At 42.6% G+C, this 12,999-nt stretch overlaps 1 protein-coding gene across 1 annotated transcript in view; it reads left to right on the forward strand.

The window, feature by feature from the left end:
* Positions 1-12,999, forward strand: part of LOC121287766 — a 104,236-nt gene that overhangs the window by 43,071 nt on the left and 48,166 nt on the right. Inside the window, exon 15 of the mRNA XM_041205680.1 lies at positions 3,228-3,420. Coding sequence (XP_041061614.1) covers positions 3,228-3,420 — 193 coding nt within the window. The remainder of the gene's footprint in view (positions 1-3,227; positions 3,421-12,999) is intronic.

Consider the following 12,999-nt stretch of genomic DNA (forward strand, 5'->3'; position numbering starts at 1 on the left):
TGATGGAGAAATATACTTGACCTTCTGCTCACCAACCTGCCTGTGCAGATGATTCTGTCCATGACAGTATCGGTAGGAGTGGTCACCCCACATGTAGAGACAAAGTCCCGTCTTCACATTGAGGATACCCTCCATTGTGTTGTACAGCACTACCACCGTGCTAAATGGGTTAGATTTAGAATAGATCTTGCAACTCAAGACTGGGCGTCCATAAGGCACTGTGGGCCATCAGCAGCAGCAGAATTGCACTCGAGCACAATCTGTAACCTCATGGCCTAGCATATCCCCACTCTACAATTACCATTAAGCTAAGGGATCAACCTTGGTTCAGTGAGTAGTGCAGGAGGGCATCCCAGGAGCAGGAGCAGCACAAGACATACCTAAAAATAAGGTGTCAATCTGGTGATACTATAAAACAGGACTGCTTATGTGCCAAGCCGCATAAGCAGCAAGTGATAGACAGAGCTAAGTGATCCCACAACCAACAGATCAGATCTAAGCTCTGCAGTCCTGCCACATCCAGTTGTGAATGGTGGTGGACAATTAAACAACTCAATGGAGGAGGAATTTCCATAAATATTCCCATCCTCAATAATGGGGGAGCCCTGCATATCAATGCAAAAGATAAGACAATCTTCAGCCAGAAGTGCTGATTGGATGATCCACCTTGGCCTCCTCTGGAGGCCTCGAGCATCACAGATACCAGTCTTCAGCCAATTCAATTCACCCCATGTGATATCAAGAAATGGCTGAAGGCACTGGATACTGCAAATACTATGGACCCTGACAATATTCCGGCAATAGTACTGAAAACTTTTGCTCCAGAACTTGCCGTGGCCCGAGCCAAGCTGTTCCAGTACAGCTACAACACTGGCATCTACCCGGCTATGTGGAAAATTGCCTAGGTATGTCCTATACACAAAAAGAAAGACAAATCCAACCAGGTTAAGTACCACACCATCAGTCTACTCTTGATCATCAGTATAGTAATGGAAGGGGTCATCAATAATGCTATCAAGCAGCACTTGCTTAGCAATAACCTGCTCAATGACACCCAGTTTGGGTTCCGCTAGAGCCACTCAGCTCCTGACCTCATTACAGCCTTGGTTCAAACATGGACAAAAGAGCTGAACTCCTGAGGTGAAGTTAGAGTGACTGCCCTTAACATCAAGGCTGCATTTAACCGAGTGTGGTATCAAGGAGCCCTAGCAAAACTGGAATCAATGGGAATCAGGAGGAAACTGCCCACTGGTTGGAGTCACAGCTAGCACAAAGGAAGGTGGCTGTGGCTGTTGGAGGTCAACCATCTCAACTCCAAGACATCAATGCAGGAGTTCCTCAGGGTAGTGTCTTAGGCCCAACCGTCTCCAGCTGCTTCATCAATGGCCTTCCTTCCATCATAAGGTCAAAAGTGGGGATGTTTGCTGATGATTGCACAATATTCAGCACCATTCACAACTCCTCAGATGCTGAATCAGTCCATGTCCAAATGCAGAAAGATCTGGACAATATCCAGGCTTGGGCTGACAAGTGGCAGGTAACATTCGCGCCATTCAAGTGTCAGGCAATGACCATCTCCAACAAGAGAGAATCTAACCATCGCCCAATGACATTCAATGGCATTACCATCACTGAATCCCCCATTATCAACATCCTGGGGGTTCCCATTGACCAGAAACTGAACTGGACTAGCCATATAAATACTGTGGCTACAAAAACAGTTCAGAGGCTAGGAATCCTGAAATGAGTAACTCATCCTGTGACTCCTCAAACACCACCACCTGGAAGTTCCCCTCCAAGTCACTCACCAGCCTGACCCAAAAATATATTGCCGTTCCTTCACTGTCGCTGGCTCAAAATCCTGGAACTCCCTTCCTAACAGCACTGTGGATGTACCTACGCCACATGGACTGCAGCGGTTCAAGAAGGCAGCTCACTACCACCTTCTCAAGGGCAACTAGGGATGAGCATTAAATTCATTAACCTGGGATCCCATTTGCGGAACAAAATCCATCTGGTTCTTTCTTTGCGCCTGTAATGGCTCGATGGAGCAGACAGGTTTCAACAAGAAACAGATAAGCTTTATTACAGAGAGCTTTTCAGGTGCTACATGCTCGATCAGGACTCTCGACAGGAAGCCCCACCCTTCCTGGTTTGCCCACGCTTAGGCTCATTGGTTGGAGCCTCTCAGAACATCATATGGCCCCTGATAGATAGCAAAAGAGGCTATACCTTCAGTTACTACAGCACTCTTCGTTTACTGCTGCCATCCTTAAGAAATGTTCTGCTTTAAGTTTACAATTCTGTTTTCCTCATGATCTGTCTTTGCAGACCTTATTGATTGCTTGACATTCCTTAGCTGATCTTGATAAATCTACCTAACCTATTCTTTTCCTAAATATTACATATTTTTGTATGCTTTTTCCTCCCTAATGCCTTTCACAACTTGCATTGTAAGCCAAACTAGTCTTGTGCTTTTATTCTGTCCTTGAGCCATTTTCAAGGAAAAAGTCCATTTGCAGCTTTAAAAATTATTCCGCTAAAACTGTTCTACTTTCTTTTTCCTACCTATATCTCTCCCCATTTTACCATTCCCATGCATTTTCTCATACCCTTAAAATTAGCTTGTTAAAAACATCGCCTTTTAATTGAAACAAAAGCAAAATACTGAAGATGCTGGAAATCTGAAATAAAAATAGAAAATACTGGAAATACTGGTCATCAAAACTTGAAATGCTAACTCTCCTCTCTACAGATGCTGTCCGGCCTGCTGAGTATTCCAGCATTTTCTGTTTTTACTATTGTTTTTTATTGGCTTCCTTTCAGTTTTCTGCCCTTGTGGCTATCCTGACTGCAATGGCAAACTTTGCAAAATTACATTGCAACAGGCCTGACACAAAACTTTGATTGTTTAACTATATTTGCATATTGACTTTGTTTTAAAGGGACAGCCACTAAACCAGTAAATTTGTTACAGTCATGGATTTACCGCAAGTACGCTATGACGCATGCAGCATCCGCTATTCTGTATAACACTAATGAATTGTGTTACATGTAATTGTTTTATGTGACCTTGGATGTGGGTGATGTTGATAAGGCTTCATTTATTGTCAATCCTTAATTACCTTCAGAAGATGGTCATGTTCTTTGTTCCTAAGATAATTCAACTATAGACCATTGGAGTGTTTTTGCTGTCACCACAATGAGAAGTTTGCTTCTTATTGCAGCTGAAACACGGCCGTAAGGGATCCGAAGTAGCTACGTTCAACCTGTTCAGCTCAGAACGTTTTTCGGGGAAGGACCTCCTTTTTAAGGACTCCACTCAGTGCCTCGTTGAAGTCCCTGTCACTGATTACAAAGGCTTCTTGAGTAGCAGTTACATTACTGCATTGGAAGGGCTCTACTCCTGTAAAGTCCCTGGTAAATATCATTAGTGAATGATGGACTTCAATCAATGTGGTGTTTATTTAACAGTTTTGGAATTGTTGTGGTTATGTTTCAATCAGGGAATGTTAAGGTCCTGATTAAGTACTTATATTCTCCATTCTACAAGGGTGGTCATAGTACTTGGGTGGGCAGTTGGGTGATGGTGTTTTCTTGCTTTTCTGTGAAAGGAACAGATGACTGTAGGGCCAGTCATGGCCCCTGTGAATGCCCTGCCTGTTATCCAAAGAAGAATTGTTGAGAGTATTAGAATTTGTGTGGAATGGGATTCATTCAATACATGATTTTCAGTGACCTATCTAATTCTGGTGGGGTTTAAAGTGTCCACTCCTCCTGATTCCACTTCTTGGGATACAAGTTTCACTCTCAACATTTTTGGAACTTCACTGAATGCAGCCTTTTACACCCCAGTGGATTTGAGTGGCTGGGATCAGGGAATCAGTGCTTGGCAACTATCATACTGGCCATTGATGTGGGAATTCAGCTAGGCATTGCTGTATCCAGCTGAGACATCATTGATCTTGGTGACTTTACTGGAGACTTTGCTGCCACAGTCCTGCTCTGTACTTGATGGTACCTTATGAAATGTGGAACTTCCCATTACTTGTCCATAAATACTCAAATAGTTATAGTACTTCTAGTCATAATGCTTCTCTTGTCCACTTGCTAGCTACTTAACACTGTTGTTCTGGTTCCTCCTCCATAGTTTTCTCCTCCTTCTCCCCTTTTTCGTACCCATCTTCCCTTTTCTTCGAACTATCCATATTCACCTTCACCCCCACCATTCCCTTCTTTTTCTCAACACCCCAAACGCCACTGTCACCTGGTGTCACTGACTGTAATGTTATGTCCTTCATTAATACCCTAACCCACTCTAACAATTTCCATGGCCTTTAATTCTTTCTCCCCATACCTCAGGTTCTCTATCTCTCTTTTTGTCTTTTACTATCCCCTACCTTCTAACCCTCCCTCACTAAAGTTCTAACCTTGCTCTCCCACATGCTGTAACCTATTCTAACTTTCTCCTACCCTAGGCCTCTAACTCTCATCTGGCTTGTCCTTCTCCCCTCCCCCAGCCCTTGTACCTACATTCCTATTCCCCAGCTTCTAATCTGCTGTAAGGCTCTAATTTTGCTCCTTTTTACCTCACTCACCAACCTTTAACCATGGTCTATCTTTTGTCATTATTCCCTGTAATCCTCCTCCACATTCCCATGCAGTGTTTAACCCTGATTTATCCTTCCGCTTGTCCAGCTCCCCTATCTCCCTTTGACCTCTTTTAATGTGTATAGTCACAGCCCTGGTCCATTTATTCCCTGTCCTTCGCTCCTGTTTGACCTGCAGATTGAGCTTGGCTTTGACTGCCTGTATATAACATCTTGGCAGGTAAAGTTAAAAACCCATTGCTGAATGAGATTTACAGAACAAACCATTACTGTCATATTCTAAGCACCTGTTCTTCTCTATTCCAGAGCTGCTGGAAGCTTGTTCCTTTGTTTCTTGCTGAACCTCAGAGTGGTGATCTGATGAGGATTCATGCACCAGATGATCCGGAATATTACGTTCTCGCCATCTGACACCCATCTGATTATAACGATGGCCACACCATGCCTGCCTGAATTCTCCTTTTGCATTGATCAGTTTGCAGAGATATGATAAGTGATTTAGCTCGCCCCAGTAGAAGTAGAGGAGTTGGGACTTGACTGTATTTCTGTAATACAAAATAAAATCTTCCTTCTTCGGTGATTTTAGGTTTCTCGAGTTTTATTTCTAACAATGGCAGTACCTCGAAGATCAGTAATTAAGAAATTATGATGGAGATTAAATTAAATAATCAAAATAAAGGTTTTGATGTGGTGGATAGGGATGACGTATTATACATTCAATGTGCTCATTAGAGAGTGGAGGAAGGGAGTGATGGGTAAAATCTCTATGTATGGGTTTATTGTAACATAGAATACTGTACCACAAAGATTAATTAAAGAAAGTGTAAATAACCATTTCAAGCAGGAGGTATCTGTGGTGAGAGGCTATGGTAATGGAATTAGCTGGAATGCTGTGGTAAAGAGACAACACAGATGAGAGGTGAAATAGCCTTCTATAGTGTAAAAATCTATGATTCCAGCCAGGTTTTAGCAATGTTGGGTTTTAGCAGCATTACAAATTGATCCTGGGTTTTGCACAACCTTTTATCATTCATTCATCGTGTATGGCTGTTGCTGGCGAGACCAGCATGTCTTGCCCATCACTGAAGAGCTGTTGGTCAGTCTGCATCTTGAGCCACTGCTATCCATGTTATGAACTAACCTCACAGCGGTTTTGGATAGAGAGTTTCCTCTTTGAAGGAACTGCAATCCAAGTTGATATGGTGTGTGACTTGGAGGGGAGCTGGAGGTGTTGGTGTTTCCATGCAGTGGCTGCCTTTGACCTAGATTATTGGGGGATCTGCAAGTTTGTGGGTGCTGCCTAAAGAACCCCTGGTGAGTTGCTGCCATGCAACCTGTAGGTAGCATACACTGCAGCCATTTGTTGGTGGAGGACGGTTGGTGCTGCAGCTGGTGCGTGGGTTGCCGTTCGGTTGAACTGCTTTGTCCTGGGTGGTGTCAAACTCCTCGAATGTTATTGCAGTTATATCTATTCAGGCAAGTGAAAAGTATTCCACCTCTCTCCTGACTTGCACTGTGTAAGTGGTGGAGAGACTTTGGGGAGTGCTGAGGTGAGCTATTGGTTACAGAATAGCTGTAATATATTAACTCATCCCAAATCTCAGTCAACCATTGTCACTGTGCTTACTGGCATTCGCTGGCTCCCCATCTGACAACACCTCAATTTTAAAATTCCCATCCTTGTTTTCAGATCTTTCCATTGCTTTGCCCTTCCCTACCTCTGAAATCTTCTCCAACCCCTTAAGTTTTCAAGATTCTTGTGCTCCTTCAAATCTGGGCTTCTATGCATCCTTGATTTTAATTGTTCCACTATTAGCAGTAGTGCTTTCAACTACCTTGGTTCTAAGATCTGGAATTCCATCTGAAAAACTCCCTGCCTCTCTATTTCTCTATCCCCTTTTATGATGCTCCTTAAAATCTACCTCTAGAACCATAGAACCATAGAAATTTATGGCACCGAATGAGGCCATTCAGCCCATCATGCCCTATGCCAGCCAGAAAAAGATGAAAAAAAACTAGCCGCTCATTTTAATCCCCCTTTCTAGCACCTGGTCTGTAGCCCTGCAGGTTACAGCACTTCAGATGTAGATCCAAGTGCCTTTTAAATGAGTGGAGCGCTTCAGCCTCAACCATCGATTTAGGCAGTGAATTCCATACACCTACAACTCTCTGTGTGAAAAAGCTTTTCCTCATGTCTTCTCTAATCCTTCTATCAATATTCTTAAATCCGTGCCCCTGGTAATTAACCCCTCAGCCAGGAGAAACAAGCCTTTACTGTCTACCCTAACTAGGCCCCTCATAATTTTGTACACCTCAATTAGGCCATCCCTTAGCTTCCTCTGTTTTAAGGAAAACAACCCTAGCCTATCCAATCTTTCTATGATCAAGCCTTTGGTCATCTGTCCTGATTTCTCTTTCTCTGGCATGGTTTCAACAATATTAAAAATGTTTTTATTGATATCACTCTTGTTATTCACATTTTACTACCTTAACCACATTATTTAAATGTAAGCTGTTGTTGCTTCTGTCTTGTATTATACACTCGTTTGCTGGGCTCTGCCATCATTGAGAACAGAATAGTTCATAGAGCCTTCTCCTCCAGTTAGTTGCTTAATTGTCCACCTCAATTTCTGACTTGATGTATTAGGACTGCAAAGCTTTGATATGATTCGTTGCTTAGTTTTGTTTATTGCAAGCTGTTTGCCAAGTGATTAGCTTGCACGTATCCTTGTGTTGTAGCTTCACCAGGTCGACACCACATTTTGAAGAGTATCTGATGGATGCTGAATAAAGTTCACTGTACACTGTCACATCAAACATCCCAGACCAAATACACTTCAGCTTGATGCAGACCAAAGCTCACAAATCAGGTACAGTAATCCCTTACAGATAAGAGTAAAACTTTCTGCACATTGTCCCATCAAGCACCCCTAGGTCAGGTGAAACACTATAGCGACTGAGGCACATAGTAAATGGTGCATTAACCACAACTGCAGAAAAGCACTTTATGTTGCAAAGTGACAAAGTTAACCTGAGCCAGCTGCAGTATGTGGAATGTTTATGTTGTCGACGGATCTGCAGGGAAATCGTTTTGGACCATCGCAAGCTCATTTCCAGCATTTTGAACTCACAATTTCGTTTGCAATGTGTCAGTTTTGCGTGACCATTTCAATTTCTGAGAATCACAAGAATAGAAGTGAGAATAGTTAATCAAGTTAGTTAGCTTAGTGCCACACAACAGACTTGTGAGAAAAGTTATTGCTCATGGAATAAAAGTGACAGTAGATACAAAACTTGCTGAAAGATAGGAAGCAGAGAGAAATGGCCAATGGATATATTTCGGGCTGGAGGAAGGTTTGTAGTGGAGTTCCCCCAAGGTTAGTATCAGGACCCGTGCTTTTCCTGAAATATATTAATGATCTAGATCTTGGTGTGTAAGGGACAATTTCAAAGTTTTCAGATGATATGAAGCATGGGAGTGTTCAAAACTGCAAGAAGGACAATATAGAACTTCGAAAGGACATTGACAAGTCGATGGAGTGGGCAGATAGGTGGCAGATGAAGTTGAATGCGGAGAAGTGTGAGGTGATGCATTTTGGCAGGAGGAACATGGACAGACAAAAGAAAATAAGGTGTGAAATTTTGAGGGATATGCAGGAGCAGAAATACCTGGGTGTTTTTGTGCAGGGATCATTGAAAAATAGCAAGACACATGGAGAGAGCAGTTAATAAAGCATATAGCATCCTGGGCTTTATTAACAGGGGCATAGAATATAAGAGCAGGGAGGTTACGCTGAATTTATATAAGAAGCTCGTTAGACCTCAGCTGGAACACTGTGTACAGTTCTGGGAGCCATATTATAGTAAGGATGTGAACACATTGGAGAGAGTGCAGAAGAGGTTTACAAGAATGTTTCCAGGGATGATAAACTTCAGTTACAAAGATAGATTGGAGAGGTAGGGATTATTCTCCTTGGACAGAAGAAGGCTAAGAGGAGATTTGATAGAGATGTTCAAAATCTTGAGGGGGCTGGTCAGAGAAGATAGGGAGAAGCTGTTCCCGTTCATAAAAGGACCAAGAAGAAGAAGGCACAGATTTAAAGTGATTTTCAAAAGAAGCAAATATGATGTGAGAAAAAACTTCTTCACATAGCGAGTGGTTCGGGTCTGGAATGCACTGCCTGAAAGTGTGGAGGCAGGTTCAGTGAAGGCATTCATGAGGGCAATAGGTGATTATTTGAATGGAAACAATGTGCAGGAGTATGGCAGGGCAATCACACTAGGTCATAATGCTCATTTGGAGAGCTGGTGCAGACATGATGGGCTGAATGGCCTCCTTCTGTGCCGTTAATATACTGTGATTCTGTGAATCAACAAACTAGTCACAAAATTATAAAATTGCAGCTGGTATATTTTGCAAAGAGCCCATAAAGCCTTAGAGAGCGTGGGCTGAGATGGATCAATATCCAGGTCATAAGCAGAATGGATAATTTTCTCACTCGCTGGTCAATCAACATGCCTAACAAAATAATGTCTGTTCACCCAAAATTGAAACAAAAAATGAGCTATACACCCTTTAACTCAAATCAGGAATTGAGCCTCAAGCTATGTGTTGGCAGGAAGGGTGTATCAGGGTTGGATGTTCTCAACTCTCTTGTGTTCACAGAAAAATGAGCTTTTCTTGAGCGAACAAAGTCTCTAACGGACTTCTACACGTGTGGTGAAGGGGTGGCAAGCTCAAGATGAGCAATTTCCCTCTAACTGTGGTATCAAACATTGGAGATCATATGGGAGGTCCAACACATGCTCCAGACTGGTTTAAAAGTTGGAACATGCAATAGCATCAGATCAATACACATATGCAATGAGAGACAGCAATATTGAATCATGGGTTTTTATAATAGAGAAGGAAGCCATTCGGCTTGCTATACCTGTTATGACTCTCTGAAAGACGTGTACACAATTCCATTCAAATACCATTTAAAATTTTTCTTCCCAAAGTGCTTATCCACTTTCAGCTTCCACCACTTTTCCTGTTGGGGCATCTTTTGACCTGACAACCCTCCATATAATCTACCTCTCAAACCATTTGCTCTTTTGTCATTGATCCTAATGCATGCCTTTTTAAAATTTGAACTTATGGCATCTGTGAAATTGTCCACTGCAAATGTCATCCAAAGGCCATGGCAGTCATACTTGTCATTCCTGGTTAAGAATGAAAACACTGGTTCAATTATTTTTTATATAACCAAGAAGCATTGCTTAACTGATGACTCTCATTGTAAAAGCTGTGCATTGTTCATTCATGTGTATTGTGTAAATAACTCCGTTTTTGTTCAAAGCTTTGCCAAGTCTTGATAGGATATCTTTCAGAAAACATGGGCATATTCCTTACTTCAGGATCCAGTATATACAGCAAGAGTTCTTTGAAGCAGGAGGTTATGTTTGACAGGACAGTGCGGACAAAGGTGCATGGGCGGCCATGTAATGACACCGGAGTTGATAATATTAATTAGAATGACCAATAACATGCAACCCAAGTGAATATTTAGCACAAAAATCACAAAAGTTGTAATGGGCTGAGAATTATGGGAGGATTTTTGTCTATGCAGAGCAAATTAAAAGTAATATTTCCCTGTAATGTATCCTTGTATGCAAGGCCAGATTGTGAGAAGTTTGAAGTTTATTTTCGTTCACCCTGTTCTTGGCTTACCCTGGAGCACTTCCCCAAGAAGTACAATAAACACCTTTGTCAGCTCAAGCAGAGCAGTTATGTTTCTTTAATTAATTAGGGATCGCATGCACTCTTTTAAAGAGTTTATAGATATAGGTTATCTAGATATACCTATACCTAGATATAGATATAGAAAAGTACAAATCAGGTTGTTTTCTGTATTATACCTTGTGCAGTTCTGAAACAGCTAGCGTCACAATGGAAACAGTGTACCTGATATTAATGTGAAGCCAGTTTCCAAGCGGGGCAGATGGAATTACGTGATGAAAGCCAGAAGGAAGTAATGCCAGTAATGTCAGTGGTTGGAATCTGCAGTCACAAATAAATGGAAGCAATAATTTTTGGCTTTGGGGTTTTGCAGTTCCATGCTGCACATTGGTGGGTTGGGGGGGGTGGGGGGGAGGTGGGGCAGGGGTGGGGTTGGTGGCGGTGGTGGGGATTGGGTGATGGTGGAGGGGTTTGGGTGGTGGAGTGATGCCATTACTATATCTGAACTATATAGGGACAATTTATGAATGGAAATTGAAGGAGCTAGGAGGTATTCATGATAAACACTATACAGAGTGCAAGTGCAGCATCTAGATTCAATGGCGCATCAACTACTGGTGGGTGCCATCAGGAGCAGGAGGGATATGCTTTTCCCAGTGATGGAAGGAAGAAATCTATACCTCTCTCTGCCTGGTTGGAAGTAATTGAGGAGGTTAATAGCAAGAGCATTGTGTTAAATATGCACCAGCATCTCAGCCAGATATTGAAAGATGAGCTACGCTTACTCTCAACAATAGTGGAGAGGATGAAGGATGCCAACATATCTTCTGTCTTAACCAGGGGGACAGATACCTTGGGCCAGATTTTCAAAGTGAGGTTGGGCACCCGACACCCAGGTGATTACCCAGCCCCAACTCTGAAACTCAACTGTGTCACTCATCTGTCATTACTTTTAATTGTAAGTGCCCTAATTGGGCAAGAGGTGAGTTCACCCAATTAGTGGCGCTGAGAATCCAGGGGCAGGAGCTGCCTGCCTGGTGCCATGGCAAAGGTAAGAGGCGGCCATGTTGATGCCTGTTGCTGCCTTGCTGAAGAGACCAGAATGCTCTTCAGTTGACCAACACCATAAAGATGCAAGACGGAGTGAAAGGGTGAAGCTGAGGTCATGCGCAAATTCTTGAGTAGGATACCCAAGGGTTCGATAATATTAAACATCAAATAAAAACTTTCCCTTTGTCCCAAAGCCAAATCCAACAACTGTGCACTAACATGCACCAGAATGTTCGGATTTGCTGAATTTGCCTTTAAGAACTGTTGTACCAATCTCCCCAGCCTGTTAACAAGCTCCTAAAGGAGCTTAATGAACCATTAGTTGGAAGCAGTGGGCTTCCCGTTTTATCCCCCTTCCCCCATGCCTTCATTTTGAAAATCAGGGTGCATCCTGGAGGCAACCAGAGGCAGTGGGATCCAAGATCCTTAAATCGTGCCTGCACGGGTACCGAGCTCTGTTGGCAATTGAAAATCCAGCCCCCTATCCAGCTCCTCACAATGCATCACTGATATTCACTAAGCTAGTCTGCAGCAGTGTGGGAGGAGTGATGTGGTGCTGGCCCAGGAGAGGGATGATAGCAAAAGGAAATACAGAAGTAGGAACATCACTTAAAGTGCCCCCACATCTCACCTATTGACCCCCCCCCACCCCAAACTCTCCACTCACTTAACCAGGATCTGATTTGTTGCCTTGTCTCCCAAAGACAAATGTAGGTGGAACAGTCTTTAGCAGGACTTTCATAAGCTCTGAAATGCAGAGGTCTTAGGCTAAAAGTATTTCAGCAGTCAGAACAGCCTGTCTCCATGGCCTTCTCATGGCCATCAGAGAGCTGTCTTCTAGGAAGTTGCAGATGTCTATGATCAATGACATAACAGCCTCAGCCCCCTGTGGAAGCACTGCTCTTCCAAGAGACCAAGGAAGCCGAACCTCTTTCTATGTTGTTACATGGATAGTGCCTCCTGAAACTTCAGCCCCACTCCTGTCCATTTTGCTCATGTACACCTCCCTCCTGTACATCTTTCTCATATCTAGTTCTTAATTGCACTACAGCATGTCATCCCTGTCATGAATGGTGACAATCTTCATCTTCTCATGTGCTGTCAAACATATGTCTTCCATCCTGCTCATGTTGGTTTGAAAGCTCCAAAGATTTTGAAAAAGGCACTTGTTGTCATGGAAGATATAATAATTTTCATAATGTTATTGGAATTTATTGTTAAATAGAGTAAGAGTGGGGTCTGTGTCTATGTCTGTTTGTGTGTGTGTGTGTGTGTGTGTGTGTACGTGACTTAATTGAATTAAAGGCAGCTGGTCTGAAGGCTTTGATGTAACAGAAGATAAGCTAGGTTTGAAATGTTAAGTAGGTAAAGCCAGGAGAAGTTAAGAAACAGTGTGTTCATTTTTTCCAAACATTACTGGTAAAATTGGTACCATGAGAGATTTTTATTATTAGAGAGGTAAAGTCCAAGGACATGGTGAAACAATGGGAATTTGCATTCAAAGGGGGAAATATGGTTAAAGGAGAGAAGACTGTGTGCAAGGGAAGGCATTCTAAGATCTAAAACAACTGTGAAGAAGCCTCCAGCTGCTGTCTATAAAGAACTGAAGTTAAGAAA

This window comes from Carcharodon carcharias, chromosome 2, assembly GCF_017639515.1.
Source record: "Carcharodon carcharias isolate sCarCar2 chromosome 2, sCarCar2.pri, whole genome shotgun sequence".
NCBI classification, from domain to species: Eukaryota; Metazoa; Chordata; class Chondrichthyes; order Lamniformes; family Lamnidae; genus Carcharodon; species Carcharodon carcharias.